Raw genomic sequence first — 25855 nt, forward strand, 5'->3', positions numbered from 1 at the left:
GTCACGTGATTGGGTCAAGATGGCGTCGCCCAGCTGTTTGTGGCTTTTGGCCGTCGCTCTCCTGCCGGGGTCTTGCGCGGCACCTGCACTGGGGCATCTCGGCCCGCCGGTGCCGCTGCCGCTGGTCATCTGGCATGGAATGGGTGAGTGAGGGAGAAGAGAAGCAGGAGGTTTTGGCGACTCCTCTTTCCCAACCTGGGTTCGCATCGGCAGAGTGCGAGGTGGAGAGCGAGGACCGTGGTCGCACAGCACCAGGCTGGCCCGACGTCTTAGGATTTGGGGGGGCTCCTCTGCATTGGAAAGGGAGAGAGGAGAAGGGGCTGTCTTTTGGTGAGCTCTGGCAGAGACCCGTGCGCTGCGTTAGGGTATTTTGGGCGGTTCTTGCTTAATTCTCACGGCGCTGGCGTCAGGGTGCAGCGTCTGGCACTTGAGGCAGTCCTGGCTGTGGCTGCATGACCAGGACATCCATCCTTTTATTCATTCGCATGTAATATGTTTTAAATAAAATGGTGGCAAATGCAATGGAGAAGAGTAAAGCCGGGAGTGGGAGAGAAATGGAGATGGGGGCTTGCAATTTTATAAGCAGGGTCAGGAAAGGATTCACCCAGAAAGTGATATCTGTGCAAAGAGCTGAAGTGGATGAGGGAGGATACCCTGTGGATAGCTGGTAGAAGGAACAGCAAATGCAAAGGCCCTGAGGCAGAAGTATGTTTGATATGTTGGAGGAACAACATTCAGGTCAGCGGGGCTGGAACTGAGTGAGCAAGGAGAAGAAAATAGGGGTTTAGGTTGGGGTGGGTGGGGATGCTGGGGCCTACAAAGGGAGTTGGCTACAATGAGTTGGAAAGCCCTTGAGGGATTTTAGCACATGAGTAACATAATATGACTTACACTTTAAAAAGGACCACTCTAGTTGCTATATTAAGAATAGGTTGTAGAGGGACACAGACATTTGCAGGGAGACAAGTTAGGAAGCAATTGCAACAACTTAAAACAAGAGATGGTGGTGGCCTGAAACAATATAGTAATAGGGGACATATTGAGAAGCGGTCAAAGTTTGTGTATCTTCTGAAGGTGGAACCAATGGGATTTATTAACGGATTAGATTTGGGATGAGCAAGAAAGAAAGGAGTCAAGGATGATTCCATGGTTTGGGGCTGGACAAGTTGAAGGATGAAGTTGTCATTTTACCAAAATGGGGAAGCCTGTACGATGAGCAAATTTAGGGTAGGGAGAAGATCAGCAGTCTGCTTTTGGACTTACTAGATTTGGGATGCTTGTTAGACATCCAGATGTTGTAGAGCCATTTGGAGTGTGGAGTCTAGGACAGAAATACAAGTTGGAGATTTATGTTGGGAGCCTTCAGTGTATGGCTGGCATTTAAAGCCATGAGACTGAGCAGGATCATGGGAGCGAGTGTACACAGAGGAGAGAAGAGGTGTAAAGATTGAGGCCTGAGGCGCTGCCAACATTTGGAGGTTGAGAGGAGGAGAAACTAGCTAAGGAGACGGTGGTGGTGGAGGAAAGTCAGAAGAGTGCAATGTCCCGGAAGTCCAATGAAAATGTTTCCAGAGGAAGGGAGTAATCAGCTGCGTGGAATTTTATCAACAGGTCAAGTGAGAACTGCTTATTGGATTTAGCAATCTGAAGATCACTAATAACCTTAACAAAAGCAGTTTTGGGGGTGCCTGGCTATCTCAGTTGGTTGAGCATCTGACTTGTGATTTCTGCTCGGGTTACGATCTCACGGTCATGAGATCGAGCCCGGTCTTGGGCTCTGCGCTGGGCATGGAGTCTGCTTAAGAGTCTCTCTCTTTCCCTCTGCCCCTCTCTCCCGCTCGCACTCTTTCTTTCTGTCTCTAAAACAAATTAAAGTAAGTAAATAAATAAATGAAATCGTAAAAAAAAAGAAAAATAAAGAAAGAAGAAAGAAAGAAAGAGGAATTACAGTCAGCAAATATAAACAGTTTTCCCAAAGCTCTGTGCTGGGTTCCAGGGCTACTACAGTGGAGTTAAAAGAAGTTATTATGAGAGAAATAGAGGATGCTTTAAGCCTCAGCTTTTCCTTCTTTAAAAATGAATTCTTAAAGTTCCTCTTAAGTTAGAAATGGGATGATTAAGCTCAAGATGGAAAATGATCTCAGCCTACTTCTCCAACTGAGCGGCCAGTCACTTTTCTTCCAGTTCTTGGTTTTAGTTCTTTGAAACAGGAAAAGAAACAGGGCTGGGAGTAGGACGAGGCAAGGAGACCCCTACATTGCAAAAGTTAAGAAGGCACTCACTTTCTAGCTCGTAGAAGTTCAGGGTCAGCACTTGCACGAACCTGCGAGTGAGTACCTCCTGAAATTTTGTGCCCTAGGCGTTTCACTTTTCTTTCCCTAGTCCTAGTCCTTGAGTTTGATTCCTAAGTGCTCTTGACTCTTCTAACCCCAGATGTTCCAAATGATAAGGCAGGGTAATATGCACCTCTGCTTACTTTTCAGTTATGAATTCGGTGTCCCAACTGTATTGTGTGGGCTTTTGAAGTTTGTTATTACTTGATAAAACACGAGCCACGCAAAAAATGGTCTTTTTTTTTTTTTTTGAGGTGAAATTCATGTAACCTACAATTAACCATATTAAGGTATGCAATTCAGTGGCAATTAGTGTATTCATAATATTGTTTTACCAGCGCTCCTCTCTAGTTTCAAGTTTTTTTCATCATCCCAGAAAACACTGTACCCCGTAAGTAACCACTCTGTTCCCCACTCCCAATACTTCCTGTCCAATGTCCAATGTCCAATCTGTTTTCTGTCTTTATGGATTTGCTGGTTCTAGATATATCCTATATAAAGGGAATCAAACATTATGTGACCTTTTGTGTTTAGCTTTTTTCACTTATAATAATGTGAATTTAGTGTGAATTTAATGTGAATTTGGGTTCATCCACATTGTAGCATATGTACGTATGTATGTAGCATGTGTATTTCTTTTGTTTTTTACAGCTGAATAATATTCCACTGTATGTGTATACCACAATTTGTTTACCCACTCATCCATTGGTGGACATTTGTGTCACTTCTACCTTTTAGCTATTACGAATAGTGCTGCTGTAAACATTGAGGTACATGTTTCTGTATGGGCATGTTTTAATTTCTCTTGGGTAGATATCTAGTAGGGAAATTGCTGCATCCTATGGTAATTGTTAGGGTTACCTTTTTGAGGAACCACCAAACTTTTCACGATGGCTGCATCATATTACATTTCCACCAGCAATGTACAAGGGTTCCTATTTCTCCACATCCTTGCTTGCTACTTTCCAGTTTAAAAAAAATTTTTTTTAACGTTTTATTTATTTTTGAGACAGAGAGACAGAGCATGAACGGGGGAGGGGCAGAGAGAGAGGGAGACACAGAATCGGAAGCAGGCTCCAGGCTCCGAGCCATCAGCCCAGAGCCCGATGCGGGGCTCGAACTCATGGACCGCGAGATCGTGACCTGAGCCGAAGTCGGACGCTTAACCGACTGAGCCACCCAGGCGCCCCTCCAGTTTTTTAAATTAAAGCCATCCTAGTGGGTATGGGGTGGTATCTCATTATAGTTTTGATTTGCATTTCCTTTTTTAAATTATTTATTTTAGTGTTTATTTTTGAGAGTGGGGAGGGGCAGAGAGAGAGGAGGACAGAGGATCAGAAGCCAGCTCTGCGCTGACGGCATGGAGCCTGATGCGGGGCTCAAAGCTCACCACCGGAGCCAAAGTCGGTCGCTCAACTGACTGAGCCACAAGGTGCCTTGATTTGCAGTTCCTTAATGACCAGTGATGTTGAACGTGTTTTCATATGCTTGTTGGTCATTTGTATATCTCCTTTGGAAACATGTCTGTTCAAGTCCCTTTTCCATTTTTAAGTTAGGTTAACTTCTTGTTGAGTTGTAAGAGTTCTTTGTGTATCCTGGGTATTAAACCGTTATCAAATATATGATTTGCAAATATTTTCTCCCTTTTTATTTTTTTCCTTTTGCAAATATTTTCTCCCATTCTGTATGTTTCACCTTAAGAAAAATTTTTGTTTTTAATCTTTATTTTTGAGAGAGAGACAGAGTGTGAGCAGGGGAGGAGCAGAGAGAGAGGGAGACACAGAATCTGCAGCAGGCTCCAGGCCCCGAGCTGTCAGCACAGATCCCAATGCGGGGCTCAAACTCACAAATCGTGAGATCATGACTTGAGCTAAAGTCGGACGCTCAACCGACTGAGCCACCCAGACACGTCATGTTTCACATTCTTTATAATGCCCTTTGAAGCTTAAAACTTTTTAAAAACTATGTAACCTGGTTCATGAATATCTGCCATTGTCTTTGTTGTCTAGGAGACAGCTGTTGTAATCCCTTAAGCATGGGTGCTATTAAAAAAATGGTTGAGAAGAAAATACCTGGAATTTATGTCTTATCTTTAGAGATTGGGAAGACCCTGATGGAGGTAAGGCCCTTCACAGCTCTGTTCCTTTGAAGGTTTGCTGAGTGATTTCATAGAATATACTATTAAAATGCTTTGTCTTGCATTTTTAGCGGCAAATCTTGCAATGATACTTTAACTCTTGAGTGGCTTGTGTGCAGATTCCAACTAAACAAATTTGCCTTCTTAGAGAAGACACCAGTGGTGGTTCTCATCCCCATCCTTCCTCTGTGGCTCCTCTTTTAGGATGTGGAGAACAGCTTCTTCTTGAATGTCAATTCCCAAGTAACAACAGTGTGTCAGATTCTGGCTAAGGACCCTAAATTACAGCAAGGCTACAATGCTATGGGATTCTCCCAGGGAGGCCAATTTCTGTAAGTCCTGTTCTGTGATGTCATACGACTTACATGGGATTGAATTTTTTTTTTTCTTTTATTCAGATCTAGCCCCTCCTCTAATTCTTTTGAGCTCTTCATCTATCTTGGAAGGAACACTATTCTAAGATGTCTCCATGTAAAAAGCTTTATGGAACTTTATTTTCTGTGAAAGAATAAGGATTTGTTTGGCCATCTGGGGGAAATCCTGACACTCCCTGGCTTTGGGGAATCACAGAGAATGAAGTAGCTTCATCTGGGAAGTTGGTGGTTGATGATACATTTCCATCTGATAATCCTTTTCTCCCCCAGGAGGGCAGTGGCTCAGAGATGCCCGTCACCACCCATGATCAATCTGATCTCGGTTGGGGGACAACATCAAGGTAACCTTGGCCTCTTTGCCTGCTTTTTTCTCTGTTCTAATCCACACCACCACTTGATTTTATTTATTTATTTATTTATTTATATTAAAAAAAAAATTTTTTTTAACGTTTATTTATTTTTGAGACAGAGAGAGACAGAGCATGAACGGGGGAGGGTCATAGAGAGAGGGAGACACAGAATCTGAAACAGGCTCCAGGCTCTGAGCTGTCAGCACAGAGCCTGATGCGGGGCTCGAACTCACAGACCGCGAGATCATGACCTGAGCTCAAGTTGGACGCTTAACTGACTGAGCCACCCAGGCGCCCCTATTTATTTATTTTTAAAAGTGTATTTATTTTGAGAGAGAGCACACACGCACACCCGCGTGTGCATGAGTTGGGGAGGGACAGAGAGAGAGGGTGAGAGAGAATCCCAAGCAGGCTCTGCACTGTCAACACAGAGCCCAGCATGGGGCTCGGTCCCACGAACCATGAGATCATGACCTGAACCGAAATTGAGAGTCAGATGCTTAACTGACTGAGCCACCCATGCTCCTTGTTTTTAAAAAACACAGGTGTTATTCAAATGCATGTTGGTAAAAACCTTATTCATTCAGTCAACAAACATGTATTGAAAATCTGTAAGACAGACAAGGTCCCTGTCTTCAGGAAATTAACATTCTAGTTGGGGGGTAGGGAAGAAATAGACAATGAAGCAAGGAAATAAATAAATACAGAGAGTGAAAACTATGATCAAGAAAAAAAAAATAGGACAGGGGGTCCCTGGGTGGCTTAGTCAGCTAAGCGTCCAACCCTCGGTTTAGGCTCAGGTCATGATCTCACGGTTTGTGGGTTGGAACCCCGGGTCTCTCTCTGCCCCTCCCCCAGTCGTGCACATGCCTGCTCTCCTTCTCTCTCAAAATAAATAAACATTAAAAAAAAATAGGATAATACTTAAGAGACAGGGCAGTGGTTAAAGGTGTGGGCTCTAGAGCCAAACTGCCTGTGTTCATATCCTGACTCTTAGCACTTCGTATCTAACCTTGGGCAGAGTATTTCATCTTCCTGTTTAGAAGTCTCTTATCTGTAATATGGTACAAATAATGATTTCCTCTCTTCATGGTCATGAAGATTAAATGAATTATTGCCAACATATGGTTAGAACTATGCCGGGCAACCCTGAAAATGTTATTGATGAGGATGGTGAAGGTGGGAGGTATAACTGGGGGAAGGGTAGGAATTGGGGTTAGGCACTACTTGAGTGAGGGGAGTCGGATGTGACTTCCCGAAGCTCCGACCTGAGAGATGAAATGAGTCCAACCACTGAAGCAGTGAGAGAGGAAATACATCTACCAGGGAACGGCCAGTGCCAAGGTCCTTAGGCAGAAAAGAGTATAGGAGCGTCAGGGGGAAGCTGGTTATATGCATGCTCTATGTTATTTTCTTTTTTAAGTGTTTATTTATTTTTGAGAGAGCGAGAGCGAGAGAGAGAGCAAGCAAGGGAGGGGCAGAGAGAGAGGGGAACAGAGGATCCAAAGTGAGCTCTGCACTGACAGCAGAGAGCCTGATGCGGGGCTCGAACCCATGAACCGTGAGACTGGGACCTGAGCCGAAGTCAGACGCTTAACCAGCTGAGCCACCCTGGTGCCCCTCAGTACATATTTTCTTGAGGAATAAGTGAACGAGATCAGAGGTTAGTTCAGGTCTGTTTTATTCCTCACAGTGCCTTGCACATAGTAGTTACTCAGTACACAATTCTTGAAAGAATGGATATTTGGCTTCTGCTCTTGTAGGTGTTTATGGACTCCCTCGGTGCCCAGGGGAGAGCTCTCACATCTGTGACTTGATCAGAAAAACACTGAATGTTGGGGCTTACAACAAAGCTGTTCAAGAACGGTATGTATGGCTGGCTAAAAAAAGATACAGAACTGTCATTGCATGAAAATATCATGCTGACTTTCAGGGTAGCAGTGATTCCAGGAGTAGGGGCCAGTGATATTCAAATGAGAGGCTTTTTATAAATATCTCTGTGCTATCTATTCAGTTGTATTGTAAACCTAAAACTGCTTTAATACTAATTTTAAAAAGGAAGGGAAGGTATTCTTTTAATACACATATATATAAAGTTTATTTTATTTATTTTGAGAGAAAGAGGGAGAGAGAGGGAGAGAGAGAATCCCAAGCAGGCTCTGCACCATCAGCGTAAAGCTCAACATGGAGCTCAAAGTCACAAACTGTGAGATCATGACCTGAGCCAAAATCAAGAGTCAGGCGCTTAACCGACTGAGCCACCCAGGGTTTTTTTAGGGTATTTTTTTTTAATATAGAAAGAATGTAATTAAAAACAAAATAAATTTCCATCTTAAAAAAACTAACAAAAGAGCCTTTAAAAAATCCCAAGCCCAAGAAATTACCATATATATTTTGGAGGACAGATTCTTTGTGTTGTCAGTAACGAGGGTTTAGCCTCCTATGTCAGTGTTTGCAACTACTCAGGTGTGTTTGGATATTTAAAAATGTACAGAATCACTTTTGGAGTGTATTCTTTTCAATTGTTTCCAAACTTAAATTGTACATCAGAACCCCTGGGAAATTCATTAAAATGGATCCTGGGGCTTCATTCCTGGGATCAGAGATTAGATTTGGATTTAGTAGGTGTGGAGTATTCTAAACGATAACAGATTTGGCATCGACTAGTAAGGCTCTGGTAGCTACCCTACAGGTTTTCTTTTTTTTTTTTTTTTAATTTTTTTTTTTTTAACGTTTATTTATTTTTGAGACAGAGAGAGAGACAGAGCATGAATGGGGGAGGGTCAGAGAGAGGGAGACACAGAATCTGAAACAGGCTCCAGGCTCTGAGCTGTCAGCACAGAGCCCGACGCGGGGCTCGAACTCATGGACCGCGAGATAATGACCTGAGCCAAAGTCAGCCGCTCAGCCAACTGAGCCACCCAGGCGCCCCTACCCTACGGGTTTTCAAAGCATATCATTTTTGTCTAATACCAATTCTTCAATACAACACTTCCTTGAAGCCATTTTCCAGGGTTCAGCCTTGCCAGTGACTCACATATGGAAACAACTACGGCTAGCTCTCTCTTCCTTTCCTACCCTTTGGCTACATGCACAGCGACAAAGCTGTGTTGGGTCAGTAGTGCCACCTGGTGGTCAGTGAAAGAAACTAAGATACTTTTTTTTTTTTTTTTTTAAGATTTTTTTTTATTTTTTTCAAATCCACCCAATGTGGGGCTCAAACTCATGACCCCGAGACCAAGAGTCACATGCTCCACCGACTGAGCCAGCTAGGCACCCTGAAACTAAGATACTTCTATGTCTCCACCCCCTTTCCCATTAGGCATCTCAAACCTCTGCTAAGCTTTACCCCTAACTCTGTTTTGACTAGTCACAGCTCAGTTGTCTGTATTCTACGTGTTCTCTCTGCTCATGGATATGTGTGACTTCTTTAAACTTCATTGTTATTTATTCTTTACTCATTATTCTTCTAACTCTTGCCCAGATGCCTCAGAAAAATTCAACGTTTTCTTTCTTTGTGTTTCTTTTGTGAACCAAATACAACCCTTGGCAATCAGAATTATTAGTGACTATAAATGAGCAGTCATGGCGGGGAGCCAGTCACATGTAACTGATTAAAAGTGGTAGATTGATGTGTTTGTCTTCACTTCCTCCTTTTACTGGAATAATAATCAACTAGTAGCAAAAGAATAAAAAGTAATAAACCCACAAGGGCAGAGAAAACAGGAGAGAAGAGACAGTAAAAGATGTCAACACGTTTTTAAAAGAAAGCAGATGAATGAGTGCTAATTGTTTTAGCAGGAAACGTCGAAACCTTGTATTTCTATAGAAGGATGCACTGACAAAAAGGGAACAGGTTCACTTTTTATAGCTCCAGAAAGGGTCAGGAATGAGGTGCACAAGATCCTTTGGAAGGTAGAGATAAGTGCCTGGGGCTAAAAACAGGACTTTTTGTTGGGGAAAAATTTTTCTATATAAGGAATGATCAAACCGCCGTTCCCGTGAGTGCACATCCAAGTGATTGCTCCTCCCCCATTGTGACAAAAAAAGCAAAATTTATTCTCTGGAGCAATTTAACTAGAGAAGTGCCAGCCTCTGAGACAACAGGCACAGGATGGTGGTAAGACACCACATAGAAAACCCACGCCTTCCCCCTTCCCTCCCACTCAGTTCCCAGAATGGTAGCATTGAGGCTTCTTACCTGCGAGGGTGTCGTTCAGCGGCAGGCCCGTCTCTGGAAAACCTGACTGGCCCCAGAGAAAAGATCTACAGGTTGATGTTTTGGAATCCTCCAAGATGATAGGATTCCTCTTGACCCCCCTGAGGTGAAGCCACCAGGAGGTAGGCTCTGTTCTCACATGAGGAGCCTCCAGCCAGCTTTTGTGGTGTCTGTATAAACCATGAGCCCGGACCCCCAGTCAGACATCTGAGGAAAGCTTCTAAGGCGAAAGACAGACCAAAACCAACAAAAAGTATAAAAAGCAACTTAGAAAGAAAAGATGGCAGTTCAAGGAGCCAAAGAAAACCTTAAAAAAAAAAAAAAAGCCTATAATTATTATCTTTGGAGATAAAGAATTATAATCCAGGGCACCAGAAAAGAATGTGAATAAAACCACCAATCAGAGAGTAAAAGAGAGCTCCTGGAAATTAAAAATAAACAACAACAACAAAAATGTGTGCGCAAGATGGGAATATGCACTTGAGGAAATCTCCCAGAAATTAGAACAAAAACTCGAAGAGGTTAAAAGGAAAAAAAAAAAAAGAGAGAACTGACAAAATGAAAGACATTTAGCTGTTTGGGAAGTCCAGTTTCTGACCGATAGGAGTTCTGAAAGTCGCCCAGAGGAAAAGGGTGGATTGGAATTATCAAAGAAGCAATACAAGAAAATTTCTCCGGTCGACAGGACATGAGTTTCCAGACAGAAAGGGCTCGCTAAGTGGTTAGGGCAACAGTGAAAAAAGATTCACGTTGAGGTACGCTCCTGTGAAATTTCAGAGCACCGGGATAAAGAGGAGACCCCAGGGAGGCCGCCCACAGAATCCGTACTACTGACCGCCCCTCCTGCCAGCAGCACTGCTAGCTAGAAGGCAGTGATGCAGTACCTTTGTGTCCTTATTTATGTACGTGTGTATTTATTTATTCATGAGGGGATGGGGAGGAACAGAGAGAGAGGGAGAAAGAATCCCAAGCAGGCTCTAAGCTGTCAGCATAGAGCCCAATGTGGGGCTCAAACTCACAATCCGTGACGTCATGACCTGAGCTGAAGTCGGATGCTTAACCAACTGAGCCACCCAGTACCTTTGTGTTCTTTTTTAATTCTTTAAATGTATTCATTTATTTATTTAGGGAGAGTGAGTGAGCACAAGCAGGGGAGGGGCAGAGAGAGGGAGAGACGGAATCCCAAGCGGGCTCTACGCCATCAGCACAGAGCCTGATGCGGGGCTCGAACTCACAAACTGTGAAATCATGACCTGAGCTGAGATCAAGAGTCAGATGCTTAACCAACTGCACCACCCAGGTACCCCACCCACGCACCGACAGTACCATTGTGTTTTAAGGGAGAGTGATTTCCATCCTAGAATTCTATGCCCAACCTTCAAGAAGCAACCAGATGTGAAGAGAAAATAAAGACCTCTTCAGACATGGGAGAAAAAAAAGAATGCCCCTCTTTCTAGGCACCTGTTGGGAGACACTCAGTTCTATCCCGTCTAGTTACGTGGCCTAGTATGTCTTCAGACCTCCTCCTCTTCCCCAGCATGGAGTACGTGGTAATACTTCCCTGCACAGAAATTCGGTGCCGTGCTCAGTTCTTACCAAGTAGGCAGGTTTGGGCTGTTACCACTAGTGGTGTTGTGTTGAAAGTATTTATTCAACTTGAACTTCCTGTTTCTGTTATTTATAAGTATTGCAGTGGTTTTGCTTTCTTTTAGTTGCAGTTCTAAAGCATTCCATTCATAGTTCCATCAGCTGTTGCACTGCAGTTTGCCAGGCCCTGTGGTAGGTCTGGCAGATAAAGGGAGAATGAGACAATGACGGTCCCTGCTGTCATGCAGTAAGCTGTCAGTGGGGAAAAGGAGGCTCCAAGTGAACAGAGGCAGGGACCACCCCTAACAGTGCTAAGGCCGTGGTGGAAAGAAATGGCGGAGGGTAGTGGAAGCTGTATCTACTCTGGACAAAATGGTCTTTGGAGAATAGGTATTGAGGCTGGGATCTGAAAGATGAAAGGGAGCACAGGAGGAGCTAAGGGAAGAGCCATCAGGCGGAGGGAGCAGTAGGCACAAAGGCCTGATCCTGGGACACCTTGGGCTCGTTCTAGGCCCTGGCAGCAAGTTTAGTGATAGACGGGAGAGTTGGCAGGGGCTACATCGGCAGGGACGTGCAGGTCACGTCGGCAGTTTGGGTTTCCTTCAAAACATCAAGAGAAGCTACTGGCAGGTTTTAAGCAAGGGAGTAACATGGTCCAATACATGTTTTTGGAAGGTCTCCACTGCTTTGTAGAGAGCAGATTGGAAAGTGGGTAGAGGAAAAGCAGGGGCTGTTGCAGCGTCTTGCTAAGAGGTGATGGTGGTGTGGACGCTCCGTGAGATGGAGAGAAGTGGAATGACACGAGGAAGTGGAATGACACGAGATATGTTTCATAATGTAGCTGAACTAGACTGCAAGCCAGGATACATCTCAGCATGTATCACATGGTTTCCCGGGGGAATGGATTCTGAGTTCTCACCAGTTCATTTACAGATTGATACTTCTCTAATTTTATGGGGTTGCTTTTTCTTTGTAAAGTTTATTTTATATTTCTATGTATATCTCCGGTTAGCAGATGGTCAGTATGAGATTTAAAGAGGCAGGTAGTCCCAGCAGAGAGGCGGGAAGGGGGAGGTGAGGGCGTAAAGGGACAGAAGGAGATTGTGTTCTCCTGGCAGTATGTTCCTAGGCTGCCCTTTGTACCCAGAAGGATTCTCGTTGCAGGCGAATAACCAAATCAAACCAAAGTAAATTTTTAAAGTAGTTCATAGTCTGTTGGTACTCAAGGTTTCAGAGGTTCTAGAATCAAGGAATGGGAGTCACAGACAGCCAGGTCCATCTCTCTCCAGCTGGCATTGCTGCTGCCTCTCTCCACGCACACCAGCCTCTCTGGCCACCCACATGGCGAAAGGTGGCCTTGCCCGGCTTCCAAGTTTTTGGGTTTGTTTTTTTTTTTTAAGTTTATTTATTTTGAGAGAGAGAGTGATTGAGCAGGGGAGGGGCAGAGAGAGGGAATCCTAAGCAGGCTCTGCAATGTCAGCACAGAGCTCGATGCAGGGCTTGAACTCACAAACGCTAAGATCACGAACTGAGCCATGAGATTGGATGCTTGACCAATCGAGCCAAGTTGGATGCTCGACCGACGGAGCCACCCAGGTGCCCCAGCTTCTAAGTTTTTAATCGTCTCTGCTTAGGTTATTATCTCAGGCGAGGCTGGAATCTTCTGTCCCAATCCAGATTCTTGAGGAAGGGACCATGGCCCAGCTCAGGTCAGGTCTCTGTCATTGACTGTGGCCACAGAAGTGGGACCTTACATACCTGGTTACATACCTGTAACCAGGAGGGGCAGGGCAGGAAGGATACAGTTCCCAGACAAGGGAGGGTTGATTTTGACTTAGGCAGGGACCCCTCAAGATGTCTTCTACACTGTTGAGATCATTCAGCCTTAGCAAAGCAAATTTAATGGAGTACTCGGGAAGCTAGTGAGGGAGGCCTTTTCCCGCACCAGTCCCTGGCCAGGCTCAGTGCGGGCAGCAGTGAGGAATGGTGAGGGTGACTGTTCTCTCTCACCTTGTGGATGTGAAGTCTGCCTTCGAGTTCCCCTTTGAGAAGCTGGCAGCCCTTCCTGGATTTCTCCTTCTTCCAGTTTCCACCTCGCTATCCTGTGCCCATCCCTGCCCCAGGGAATACTGCATTGTTGCCCTGGCCTCAGCCTTGGCCTCTCCTCTTCCTCTGGGCCAGCTCTGCTCTCCTAAGTGGCCCTCCCCTTGGTCCGCGGCCCTCAGCCCTGCATGCCCAGTGCTTGGTAAGGCCTCTGCCCCCAGCAGCTCTCATAGAGCGCTCATCCACAGGTGTCCCGCTGTCCCCATGCCTTCACCCTCAACTTGCCACTCCCTTTTCTGGAAATACTGAGGCAGCCACTGAAGCTCCCTTAGGCACTTTTTAACTGTTCAAAACAGTATAAAGAGTAATGTAATCTGAGACCTAAAATTAATATTTTGTCATATTTGTCTCAGATATTTTAAGAACTGAAACATTTCAGATAACACTGAATTCTACATATCTCTGCCAGGTTCCGTTCTCTGTCCTCCTTCTCTGGTGACAACCACTGTCAAGAAATTAGAGTAGTAGAAGGGCGCCCAGGTGTCTCAGTCGGTTAAGTGTCCACCTCTTGGTTTTGGCTCAGGTCATGGTCTCACAATTTGTGGTTTCGAGCCCCACCATCAGGCTCTGTGCTGACAGCTCGGAGCCTGATTGAGATTCTCTGTCTTCCTCTCTCTCTGCTTCAGAGTTACTAACTCCATTTCCAGCCCCCAGCTCCTCTCTGGAGAATGGGGAGCAGGGTTGAAAATCCCGAGCTTCAGATGGAGGTTTGGTCTTTCTGGTGACCAGCCCCTTCCAGGAACCACCTAGGAGCCCACCCAGAGCCTCCTGAGTAGGACAAAAGATGCTCCCAGTATTCTTACATAACACTTAGGAAGTTACAAGGTTTTAGGAGCTCTGTGCCAGGAACCGGGGTTGGAGACCAATATATGTATTTTCTATTACTTAGCAGTCCTCGTACAAGAATTTATCTACTAGCAGAATTCATATGTAGACTTTTAGTGATTCATTGGGTGATTTGGGGAATGCTCCGTAACGTCTCTGCTTTAGTTCCATCATCTGTAAAACAGAGCAATAAGTATACCTTACGGATTGTAAAGAAGGTTAAATGAGTTAATAGGTGTGGAGTGTTTAACATAGTAACAGTACTTCGAAAACACTCAGTGCACCGAGCTGCTGTTTTGGTGGTTAGCACGTGCATTTTAGGCTTGACTGGGTATTGCCGAGGTGGTTGTACCAATTTCTATTCCCACCAACAGAGTGTGAGTGTTCCTGTTTTCTCCAGTCTTACTTTTTTTTTTTTTTTTTTTAAGTTTATTTATTTACTGGGGCTCCTGGGTGGCTCAGCTGGTTAAGCATCCAACTTTGGCTCAGGTCATGATCTCACAGTTTGTGAGTTCGAGTCCCATGTCAGGATATGTGCTGACAGCTCAGCTTCAGATTCTGTCTCTCTCTCTCTCTCTTTCTCTCAAAAAGAAACATTAAAAAAAAATAAAATTCTTCATAAACATAATTTTTTTAAAAGTTTATTTATTTGGGGAGAGAGGGAGAGTGAGTGCAAAAGAGAGAGCACGTGCGTGTGCAAGTAGGGGAGGAGCAGGGAGAGAATCCCCAGCAGGCTCTGTGATGTTAGTGCAGACAGAGCCCGACATAGGGCTCAATCCCACGAACTGAGAAATCATGACTTGAGCCAAAATCAAGACTTGGATGCTTAACTGACCAAGCCACCCAGGCGCCCCTCGTCTTACTAACTTTTGATCCTATGTCACATGTCTGTCAGTCAGATGTGTGCGGAATGGTTTCGCATTCCAATCTGTATGTGCTGTTGGACAGCTTGAACATCTGTTCACATTTGTTGTCTGCTCAGGTGTCCCTTTTCTGTGAATTGCCTATTCTAGTTTTTGCCTGTTTTTCAGTTGGATGCTCTTTTTCTTACTGATTTGTAAGTATATACATGCATGTGCACATGTATTATGAATACTAAGCCTTTCTTTGTTAGGTATGTTACACTTAACTTCTCCCAGCCTGTGGGTCCTCTTTTTACTTATGGTGTCTTCGTTTTATGTAACAGGTTTTTTATTTTATTTTTAGTTTTTTTTTTAATTTTTAATTTTTTAGAGAGAGACAGTGCATGGGGGCATGGACTAGTGGGAGAGGGGCAAAGGAAGGGGGAGAGAATCCTAATAAGCAGCCTCCACTCCCACATGGGGCTCTGTCCCATGACCATGAGATCATGACCTGAGCTGAAATCAAGAGTTGGATGCTCACCTGACTGCAGTTTGGTTTTTTAGACGGTTTTATTGAGCTACGATTCACATACCATACAGTTCTCTCATTTAAAGTGTATAATTCATTGGGTTTGGGTGTATTACATTACTTTTTTAAGTTGTGGTAAAACATATATATGTTTATAGATGTTTATATATAATATATTTATATTATATATAAAACATAAAAATTTGCCATTTGAATCATTTAAAAAATTTGTTAATGTTTTTATTTATTTTTGAAGGAGAGAGACAGAGAGACAGAGAGAGAGACAGAGAGACAGAGAGACAGAGCATGAGCGGGGGAGGAGCAGAGAGAGAGGGAGACACAGAACTCAAAGCAGGCTCCAGGCTCTGAGCTGTCAGCACAGAGCCCGATGTGGGGCTCGAACTCTCGAACTGTGAGATCATGACCTGAGCTGAAGTCGGATGCTTAACCGACTGAGCCACCCAGGCCCCCCCCCCCCCCCCGTTTGAATCATGTTTAAGTGTACAGTTCAGGGGCATTAAGTACCTTCACAGTGTTGTACAACCGGCATCTGGGGCAGTGCCTTCTGACTTGGATTCAGGCCACTTTATCAGTCCTTCTGACTGATGCACAAAGCTATTCTCCTACCCCATATTTTCCTCTCATTTTTTAAAAACGTTTTGTTTTTATTCTCATGCTCTTCATCTACCTGGGGTTTTCTATGCTTGAGTCTGTTTCTGGGCTGCGCTTCTGTTCCATTGGCTTATTTGTCTATTTCCACCCAGCGACCACGCTACTTCAGTTACTATAGCAACGTTTACCCAGTTCCTCTCCAAGTCTTGGCCGTGCTTGGACTTTTATTGTTTCATCTCGAGTTTATTTATTAAAAAAATTTTTTTTAATGTTTACTTATTTTTGAGAGAGAGAGACAGAAAGACAGAGCTTGGGTGGGGGAGGGGCAGAGAGAGAGGGAGACACAGAATCAGGAGCAGGCTCCAGGCTCCGAGCTGTCAGCACAGAGCCTGACGCGGGGCTCGAACCCACAAACCGTGAGATCACGACCTGAACTGAAGTCGGACGGTTTCAGTGTGCCCCTCATCTGGAGTTTAAATTATTGTCAGATTCTACCAAAAGTCATCTCGTGATTTAGATCAGACCTTCTTAGCGTCTGGCCATCCCCTCAGCGCAAGCTCTGCTGCATTCCTTTGGCTCCCCTTCAGGCGCTTGTTCCTCTTCCTCTAGGACTTGACCAGCATTTCCCCTTGCGGACTCTGCGCGAGCCTGCTGGTAAGCAGCTGGCTTCAGAGCGTGGGAGAGGAGGGACAGAAGGGGATGGTGACAGGTCTGAGAGCACTACCTTTTGTGGAATTTGTGCCACGCGTGGACACGCTACCGAGCTTTACGGCTCTTGTTTAATTTTCACAACAACCCTGCAAAGAATCCGGCTCAAGGGGCGCCTGGCTGGCTCAGGCAGAAGAGTCTGCGACTTGATCTCAGGGTCGTGAGTTCGAGCCCAGTGTTGGGCATAGAGATTACTTAAAAAATATAATTCTAATCCAGCTCAGAGAGGCAAATACCCATGATTCCAACCTGGGTCTGTGCAATACACGGCTGTGGGTGCTGTGTGCACCCCACAGTCCGCAGAGACAGTACGTGTGTATCGTTAAGAGCAAGGCTTCGGGGCGCCAGACTGCCTGCTAGGCTATTCTGGCTTTATTACCTCCCAGCAGGACGACCTCGGGCAAGCTGCTTAATCACTCTGGGTATGGCTGCCTCATTTGTAAATACGAGGCTAATAATAGCATCTCCCCTATGGAATTCTTGTCAGGATTAAATAGGTTAATGTATGTCAAGTGCTTAGAAGAGGCCCAGTGTATGTAAGTGCTGTACTCATGCTTCTACTATTGTCTCTAAGCCACAGTGGCTAGAGCAGGCCTCAGGGATAGAGGCTCCAACTGGGGGTGGTGGGGAATAGGGGGTGGGGGGGTGCCTGGATGGCTCAGTCAGGTGTCCCGACTTTGGCTCAGGTCACCCATCTCATGGTTTGCGAGTTGGAGCCCCACACCGGGCTCCTGGCTGTCGGCACAGAGCCTGCTGTGGATCTTCTGTCCTCCTCTCTCTCTTTAAAATAAATAAATGTTAAAAACAGAAAGATGGAAAAAAAGGCTCCAACTTCTGGGGCGCTGACAGCCTCGTGAGCGGGCTGCATTGGAAAGAGTGTGTACTCAGACAGATTTAGGCTCCTAGCTTACCTTGTCTGTGACTGTGTAGCGGTTTTGAGAGAGGTGCTTAACCTCCCTGAATTTGGCCCTTCACTGGTGCAAAGGAGATGATAATAACGAGCCCATGTTTCTTCTCTGCCTCCTGAGGAACCGTCCGCCTCCCCCCACGTCTCCACCTCCCGCAGCACTTCAGCTTCTGCTCAGTCTCAGGCCCTTCCCCCCGCTGCTGCCTGTGCACCCAGCTTCTCGCAAACCAAATGTCCTTCATTTCTTCCTGTTGCCCCTTCTTAGCTCTGCTTCCTTTTCACACAAAAAGGTGACCTAGGACTACCGCCTTTTCAGCCATTGGGCTCCCCGCTGTCATTCTGGGTGTCCGGAACCTGGTCTGGCAAGATCCAAAGACATTTGCATTTATTCACTTGACATTTAAAAAAAACAAAATTTGGGGGGCGCCTGGGTGGCTCAGTCGGTTGAGCGTCCGACTTCAGCTCAGGTCACGATCTCGCGGTCCGTGAGTTCGAGCTCCGCGTCAGGCTCTTGGCTGACCGCTCGGAGCCTGAAGCCTGCTTCCGATTCCGTGTCTCCCTCTCTCTCTGCCCCTCCCCCGTTCATGCTCTGTCTCTGTCTCAAAAATAAATAAAAACGTTAAAAAAAAAAACAACAAAATTTTTTTTGAAGTTTATTTATTTATTTTGACAGAGAGAGCACACACCAGCAGGGAGGGGCAGAGAGAGAGAGAGAGAGGGAGTGAGAGAATCCCACGCAGGCTCTGCTCTGTCAGCACAGAGCCCGACGTGGGGCTCGAACTCACGAACGGTGAGATCATGACCCGAGCCCAAACCGAGAGCCAGACGCTTCACTGCCTGAGCCACCCAGGTGCCCCTCACTTACCTTTTTTTGAAGGAACTCTGGCCGCCTGTGTGGACGTGTGTGTGCTCAGGCTCACCGCTTCTGAGCATTTGACACTGTTGAGCGCCCACTCCTGAAGCTTCTTCCCTTGTTCTCCTCACCGTCCTGCCTTCCCTTCTGCTCACATCTCCACATCCTACCCCTCCTTCAGCGCCAGCCGACTTGTTTCGGAGCTTGTCTGGCATCCCTGTCTCAGTCCCTTCCCTTCAGCAGAGCCGTCCTGCTGAGCGTCTGCTGTGTGCCAGCCAGCGTGTCGCTGCTGAGGGAGCTAGTCGTCCTTGGGGGGACAGGGAGCCAACTCGCACAGGGTGAGCAACCACAGTGTTAGACCAGTGTCGATGTCAGTATTTCATAAGTGGTCGGAGTTCATCACATGTTAAAAAATCAGTGAAAACTAAACATTGAGAGCACGTGCAGGGGAGGGGCAGAGAGAGAGGGAGACACAGAATCCAAAGCAGGTTCCAGGCTCTGAGCCGTCAGCACAGAGCTCGACGCGGGGCTCGAACCCACAGACCGTGAGATCATGACCTGAGCCGAAGTCGGACGCTTAACTGACTGAGACACCCAGGCGCCCCACTTCCCAAACATTTATAAAGAAATTATAGAACATCCCTCTGACTGCCGACGGGCTGACAGCGCCCCCCTTTGACCTCAGTCGCACCTGCCCTGGGCGTGAGGAGCGCTGACCTCTGCTGCTTCCACTGGGCTCTCATGCCCTCCTGCTCTGCTGAGTGGAACTTTCTGGATCGTCACCTCCGAGGCAGCTCTTCCACTCAGGCTGGAGAGCTCGTGGTGTAGAAGTGTTTCTTTTTTCCCCTGCCAGCCTGGGCTAGAGAGCCCCACCTGTGTTCTGACTCCTCCTTTGCCCCAGAGGACTTCTCCCGTCGGGTTCATGCTCAGCTCTCGGTGGAAGTGCTGCGGTGTGGATCCTGGTGTGGATACAGGAACTGAGTGGAAGTGCCTGCAGGGAGGACTTGGGGAGGGGTCAGCGTGGGTGGGGGAAGGTCCGGAGGGGAGGGGAAGCAGAGAGACTGGAGGAAAAGTAAAAGGACGTGAAAACCTGTCTGAACTAATGCTATAAACAACACCAGATCCCTGCCTTTTGTCTTTAAAAATCGTGTGACCTACCAGAATCCTGCACACTAGTGTCATCGGTCAACGATAGGAAAAACGCTTTGTGATTGAAAGGTTAGACCTCCCTCCCAGCCTGAGGATGGCAAGGGGGGTGAAGAGAGAGCGATGGGATGGTTGGGTGCAGAGGAGACAGAGGTGGTGATGGCTGAGTCTCTCGGGAGGAATGGCAAGCAGAGGAGGGTGAAGGAGGTGGGGTTGTGGGTGGAACAGCCTGTGCCACCCTGACCTGGAGGTATAAGTGTGGTAGGGCTCACGGCCATGGTGAAACCAATATTGCTGAGTCCTTTTCCTAACTCTGTGGGGCTCTTGTATCGTGCTAAATAGCACTTCCTTGCCTCCGGTGTCTTGTTAATGGGGCTCTTGAACTGTTTCACCAGTGGAAGGCTTGTCTGCTGTATTTACGGGCCAGGCCTGGGACTTGGCGGCTCCGATCTTTCGTCCTTTTGAAGTCTCTTTGTGCACGGTCCCCTAGGCACAGGGGCATGCACCCAGTGCGCTGACTGACCTGCAGCTCGGTCCCCTTCACTCATTCCTTCTTCTTCCTGCAGCCTGGTGCAAGCAGAATACTGGCACGACCCCATAAAGGAGGACATGTACCGCAACCACAGCATCTTCTTGGCAGATATTAACCAGGAGAGAGTAAGCACCCATCCCAGGCTGCCGTCCGTAGCTGTGCATTCATTTTGCTTCTGGGGCAGTACGAACAGATCAGCTGTGACTGTTTACCCAACGTATCCTGGGCAGAACCTGGGAAGCAGAAGTCCTGTTTTTTGGGAGGCAGTGCTTCTGAACTTTGTTTCCTTTTAGGAAGGCTGAGATTCTTCTGGCTTTCTCCCCGTAGGTCCTTTTCCTTTCCTTGTGTTGAAGAAGCAGGGTAAGCTCAGCAGGTTGCTGGCTGGCTTAAGTGGAACTTCGCAGCTGCTGTCTTACTGAGGGAAGCCTTCTGAGTGGGTCCCTTTGGGGTCAGATTTTCTCGGAAGCAAGATTTACTTAGAAGAGAGACTGCGGAGTGGGTCCCAGGCATGAGCTTGGTTTGAGAGATTCTGGTAAACTACATGGCTCAATTTATAGCGGGCTTATCTCGAAATTTTGGGGTTTTTTAATTTTTTTTTTTTTATTTGAGAGAGAGAGAGAGCGCGCGCATGTGCATGTGAGCAGGGGGACGGGCAGAGAGAGAGATAGAATCTTAAGCAGGCTCTATGCTCAGCACAGAGACTATGACCTGAACTGAAATCAAGAATCAGATGCTCAACCCACTGAGCCACCCAGGCACCCATTTTTGTTTTTTAAAAATTTTATTTATTTTTGAGAGAGAGAGAGAGAGAGAGAGAGCGCGACAGAGCACAAGCGGGGGAGGGGCAGAGAGCGAGGGAAACACAATCCGAAGCAGGCTCCAGGCTCTGAGCCTTCAGCTGTCAGAGCCCAACGCGGGGCTCGAACCCACAAACTGTGAGATCATGACCTGAGCCGAGGTTGGATGCTCAACAGACTGAGCCACCCAGGTGCCCCCGATTTTTGTTTTTTATTTTTATTTATTTTATTTTTTTTAATTTTTTTTTTAATGTTTATTTATTTTTGAGACAGAGAGAGACAGAGCATGAGCAGGGGAGGGGCAGAGAGAGAGGGAGACACAGAATCCGAAGCAGGCTCCAGGCTCTGAGCTGTCAGCACAGAGCCCGACGCCGGGCTCAAACCCACGAACTGTGAGATCATGACCTGAGCCAAAGTCGGACGCTTAACCGACTGAGCCACCCAGGCGCCCGTTTTTTAAAAACAAAATTTGAAGGGCAGTAGGGGAGAAACAGAGTAGTATTGCAGAGCCACTCAGAATGTGTAGTTTCTCATTTTGCCTTGGCTTTCTCTGAGTAGTAGCCGTTAACCTGTGTGATGGATGGCTATAGGGTGCAGTGACAGACTCATGGCCGCTGGCGTCTGTGTGCTCTGGTTGGCTGGGGTATTGCCGGTCAGATAGGATGGTAAGAAAAGGCTGTACAAGATACATTCTGGGCAGGGAGCTGGAAAAGCAGTCCATACCATGGAGAAGAAATATGGTGGCCCAGGGTCGGGGAGACCAGAGCACTGAAAGGCTTTAACATCCCTGCTGGAACCTGATGATGTTGTCCCTGAAATACCGCTGGCCTTTCCTCCAGGGTGTCAATGAGTCCTACAAGAGAAACCTGATGGCCTTGAAGAAGTTTGTGATGGTGAAATTCCTGAATGATTCCGTTGTGGACCCAGTGGATTCTGAGGTGAGACACTGTATGGGCACAGCAAAACATGCCAGGAGACCCAAGGAGTAAATGGTATTAAAAAACAGCTGCCTGCTGGGGAAAAACCTTCAGTCTCTTTCCGCCACCTCTTGTGTAGCTTAGGGCGTCTTCACCTGAGGTCTAGAACTGGGACAGTGGGGGCTGGAACCCCCACCACCTGAAATTGTTTGCAAAATTATGAAGTTGTGTTCTCTGAAGAAAGGTCTAATGCTTTTACCACATTTTCCAAGAGACCTGTGACCCAAACCACCAGCCCAAAGTCTGTAAATCCCTGAGGTTGGCACGCAAGGTCTGCCTTGACCTGTCCTTTCAACCCAGTCTTCCTTCATTACCCGCTTCATACCCTAGGATCAAGCCATCTTGTACTTTTTGAAGTGACCCAGAGTTGGCCTGTGTTTCTTTTACGTGCCTTTGTTCATGCTTTTTAGTCTCTAGAGTTCCCTTCCCTGGGCTTTTCCACCTGATGAGCTCCTATTCATCTATCAAGGCCAAGCTCAAGTGGTCACTTCTTCCATCCAGGATGCCATCCCTATTCCAAGTAGAATTTGCTCTCTCTTTTGCAGAATCATCACATTATGTCAGGCCACCAGGGACTAGCAAACTACGGCCTGCTGGCCAAATCCAGCCTGCCATCTGCTTTTGTATGGCCCATGAACCGCTTTTTAATGGTTAGAAAAAAAATCAAAATATCTGATGACATAATTATATGAATTCATATTTCAGGGTCCATAAACAAACTTTTATTGGAATACAGCCATATTCAGTTTTAATTTTATTTATTTATTAATTAGTCATATTCCTTTTTAAAATATTGTCAGTGGCTGCTTTTGTTCTGGCCTTTACAGAAAAGTTTGCTGGTCCTTGTGCTACACAGTTGCTTCTGTGCCTCCGTAGACTGTTGAAAACAGGGACTATATATATATATATATATATATATATATATTCGGGTGTGGAATTTAGCACGAGGATTTTCACAGCATAGGTGCTCAGTAATTGTAGGAAACAGGAATTCCGGAGAATTAGAAAGTTCTTGGGAAAGATGAACTCCTCCCTCAGGATCCACCCTGAAAAAGAGATGACTCAGATAGACTCTATTTTTATTCTTCGCTACAACTTTGTGATACTGTTGGTTATCTTAACGACTAGCCAGTCTCAGTCTGACAGTGTGTGCTATGTATCTGATCTGACCTTTCTGCCTCCTCTCCTGCAGTGGTTTGGATTTTACCGAAGTGGCCAAGCCAAGGAAACCATTCCCTTGCAGGAGACCACTCTGTACACACAGGTAACTGGGGAGGAGAAGGGTGCTGTTTTTTTCCGCTCCTGGTTCCTGAAGCTGCTAGGTTCTTTGGTGATAGACCCGGTCCCGTACACCTGGGAGCTGTGGGTGCCCGGAATCGTCCGGCTTTGATACGGGTGAGGCTTGTTAGGGTGCTGATTGTTACACCAGCTTATCAGGGGCCGGTTTACAGAAATGTAGATCCCAAATGAAAGACCTGTACCTCGTGGTTTTCAAGTATGCGCAACGGTCACATCATCTCCAGCTCCTTCCTTCTGATAAAAAGGTTCAGAACTGGCTTCTTTTGCTGCTGTGCAGGGTGCAAATCCAAGAATCCCCCGTGCATCATGAAAACATAGGAGAGGTGTTACTTTAAAACATGAACAGATACGAAGTCCCATCTTGAAATTTAGGGCGGTGACCAGGGGAGCTCCTGCAGGAGCCCGAAGAAGCGCAGTAGGCCCCCCGCCGTTTCTCAAGCAGAGGTCGCACCATTTCATGACCTCTAGTTCTGGAGCCTTCCATGCTGTTGGGACTCTCCCAAAAGTCACAAGTGCTGTCTGCACCACTTGCCTTCAGAGGCCAGTGGTCTCCTCTCTTAGCTTTTCTCCTGCATCTGGTGCCCCAGCTTGGGTGAGATCAAAGGAAAGGGAAGCTGGGGTCTGTTGAGCTTTGGAAATTACAACTAAGAACCTCCCTATCGTGAAAGCCAAACCGACGGTAAGCTACAAGCAACACTCCGGCACCGTCGACTGCCCGTCCTCCCAGCCGTACGTGTTCTGTGGCACCGTGGGTAATGCCATCCTCAACTGCAGGATGGGAAAGCATCTTGAGGTTATTGAAAGGTTGGCTGTGTTTTAAGTTAATGTTTTCCTGTCTTTGGCTCAGTCTCACTTAACTGACATTTTGAGGCAGTTTTGTCTGTGGCTTGCCCACCCACATAGGTGGTCCTCCAGAAGCTTTAGGAAAGTTTCAGAAAGCAGAATATAGAACTCCAGACAACAGTCTCAATTACATGTGTGTTTCGAACGCTTAGGAGGAAAACTGGAAGGAGGTATCCTTTTTGGCATTTTCGACAGACAGTACACCTAAATTTTACTACTCAGGGCAGAGACTGCTTTTTGGGCATTTATCGCCAATGAACACTCTTTCTTTCTATTTTAACTGTAAAACTTTTCATTAGGCTTCTTGACTAACTATGGCCTTTCTCTCTGCAGGACCGCCTAGGGCTAAAGAAAATGGACGATGCTGGCCAGCTAGTGTTCCTGGCTGTAGAAGGGGACCATCTTCAACTGTCGGAAGCGTGGTTTTATGCCCACATCATACCTTTCCTTGAATGAAACCCTTGTAGTTTGCACCAGAGCTCAGGGAGCCCCAAGCGCTTCTAAACCAGTAGGAGACAGTTCCCTTCATGCCTCAGCCTGAGCTCACATCCAGCTTGCAACTAATCCTTCCCTCTACTTATCACCTAACATGCCCTGCTCAGAAAGATCTAAGATTCGAACCTTATCCTTTGCCTCATCCTATCAGCATATGGTGTTAAATGCAAGTTTAATTAGTTAATAACCATGCATGGAGATTATTTTACAACCCCTCAATGTGGTCAGGCTGTCTTAGGAAACAGAGTCTGCTGCAGATCAGTGTCAGAACTGTGCCCAGGCCCAGAAGAGGCTGAAACTAAAGCAATTAGAGTCTAAAGGCAGACACCTTGTTCAGGAAAGCCTAGCCGCATTTCAAGCCAAGAGGTAGCCGGGATCCAGGCCCGAGGTGACCATAAATGCTCTCTCAATTTTGCTGGTGGTGATTCAACCAGCGCTTTTTAAAGTATTGCTTAAATGTTTCTGCAGAATTTCTTGAGGCTACTCTCTTTTCTCAGTATATTGTCCTGTGGTAGCATTTGATCTGTTCTGCTAGGCCACCGTCTGGTCTCGGTAGCACTCTTTTTGTCCCTTCAGGTAGTGATGAATTAGGTGCTCTGTCACAAAAGGAGGGAAGTGGCACCCAACTGGATTACTTAAGGGAGGGGAGGGGGGTGTACATCTTGCTTAACTTAGGGGAGTGAAAAAATTGTACAAGCAGCTATAACACTGTTATGTCAACTATACTTGAATTTAAAAAACAATGTACAAGTAGAAATGAAAAATGACAAGGCAGCTGGTTCTTCCCATTCCATCCTTGATTAACCTGTCCTTTTTCAGTATGACCAGTGGTCTAGATTCTAGAGGCACTCTGTTGCTGGTGTTAGCAGACAATGGGAGGAAAAATGGGAAGAGATCAGGCTAATTCCCATCTCAAAAAACCGTATTTATCAGTACGCTAAACTATATCTGATGTATTTGATGAAAAAAAAGGATGATTTGCTCAAAAAGTTTGGGGAACATTGTATACACCTTTTCTCCTGTTGGAGAGCAACTCACATTCGAATATTAATGACTCAGAATTCCTGTTTTTAGAGTAAAGAAAACTAACCTTAATCTACTGTTTCCCACACGGAGCATGGACATCTTGGCCGCCCCCTCCCCACCTGGAGAAAACCTATCAGCACTTCCTGGAAGACTGTTCTTCCAGAATGCCAATTTGAGATATGATAGCTATGCAGGAGGGAAGCACCTTGTTAGTGCTGCAAACTTTACCCTTTATGACTTTCCCCTCACCTTTCTCAAGCCTTATTTCTCAACTAAAAGATGAGGATTAAGGGTAACAAGTGGGGGAATATGAAAAAAAGTTTTATGACATTGTCTAAAATAAAGAATAGTTTCTTATCCT

General features: G+C 46.1%; 1 protein-coding gene across 1 annotated transcript; it reads left to right on the plus strand.

The window, feature by feature from the left end:
* On the plus strand, positions 1-25853 carry PPT1 (palmitoyl-protein thioesterase 1). Its single transcript, XM_049618715.1, has 9 exons — positions 1-143; positions 4343-4452; positions 4675-4802; positions 5115-5185; positions 6958-7060; positions 20092-20182; positions 21694-21792; positions 23024-23095; positions 24307-25853. The coding sequence occupies exons 1-9, from the start codon at positions 20-22 to the stop codon at positions 24427-24429; spliced, it is 921 nt and encodes a 306-aa protein (XP_049474672.1). The 5' UTR covers positions 1-19; the 3' UTR covers positions 24430-25853.
* The last annotated feature ends 2 nt before the right edge of the window (positions 25854-25855 follow it).

Source organism: Panthera uncia, assembly GCF_023721935.1.
Source record: "Panthera uncia isolate 11264 chromosome C1 unlocalized genomic scaffold, Puncia_PCG_1.0 HiC_scaffold_4, whole genome shotgun sequence".
Classification (NCBI taxonomy): domain Eukaryota; kingdom Metazoa; phylum Chordata; class Mammalia; order Carnivora; family Felidae; genus Panthera; species Panthera uncia.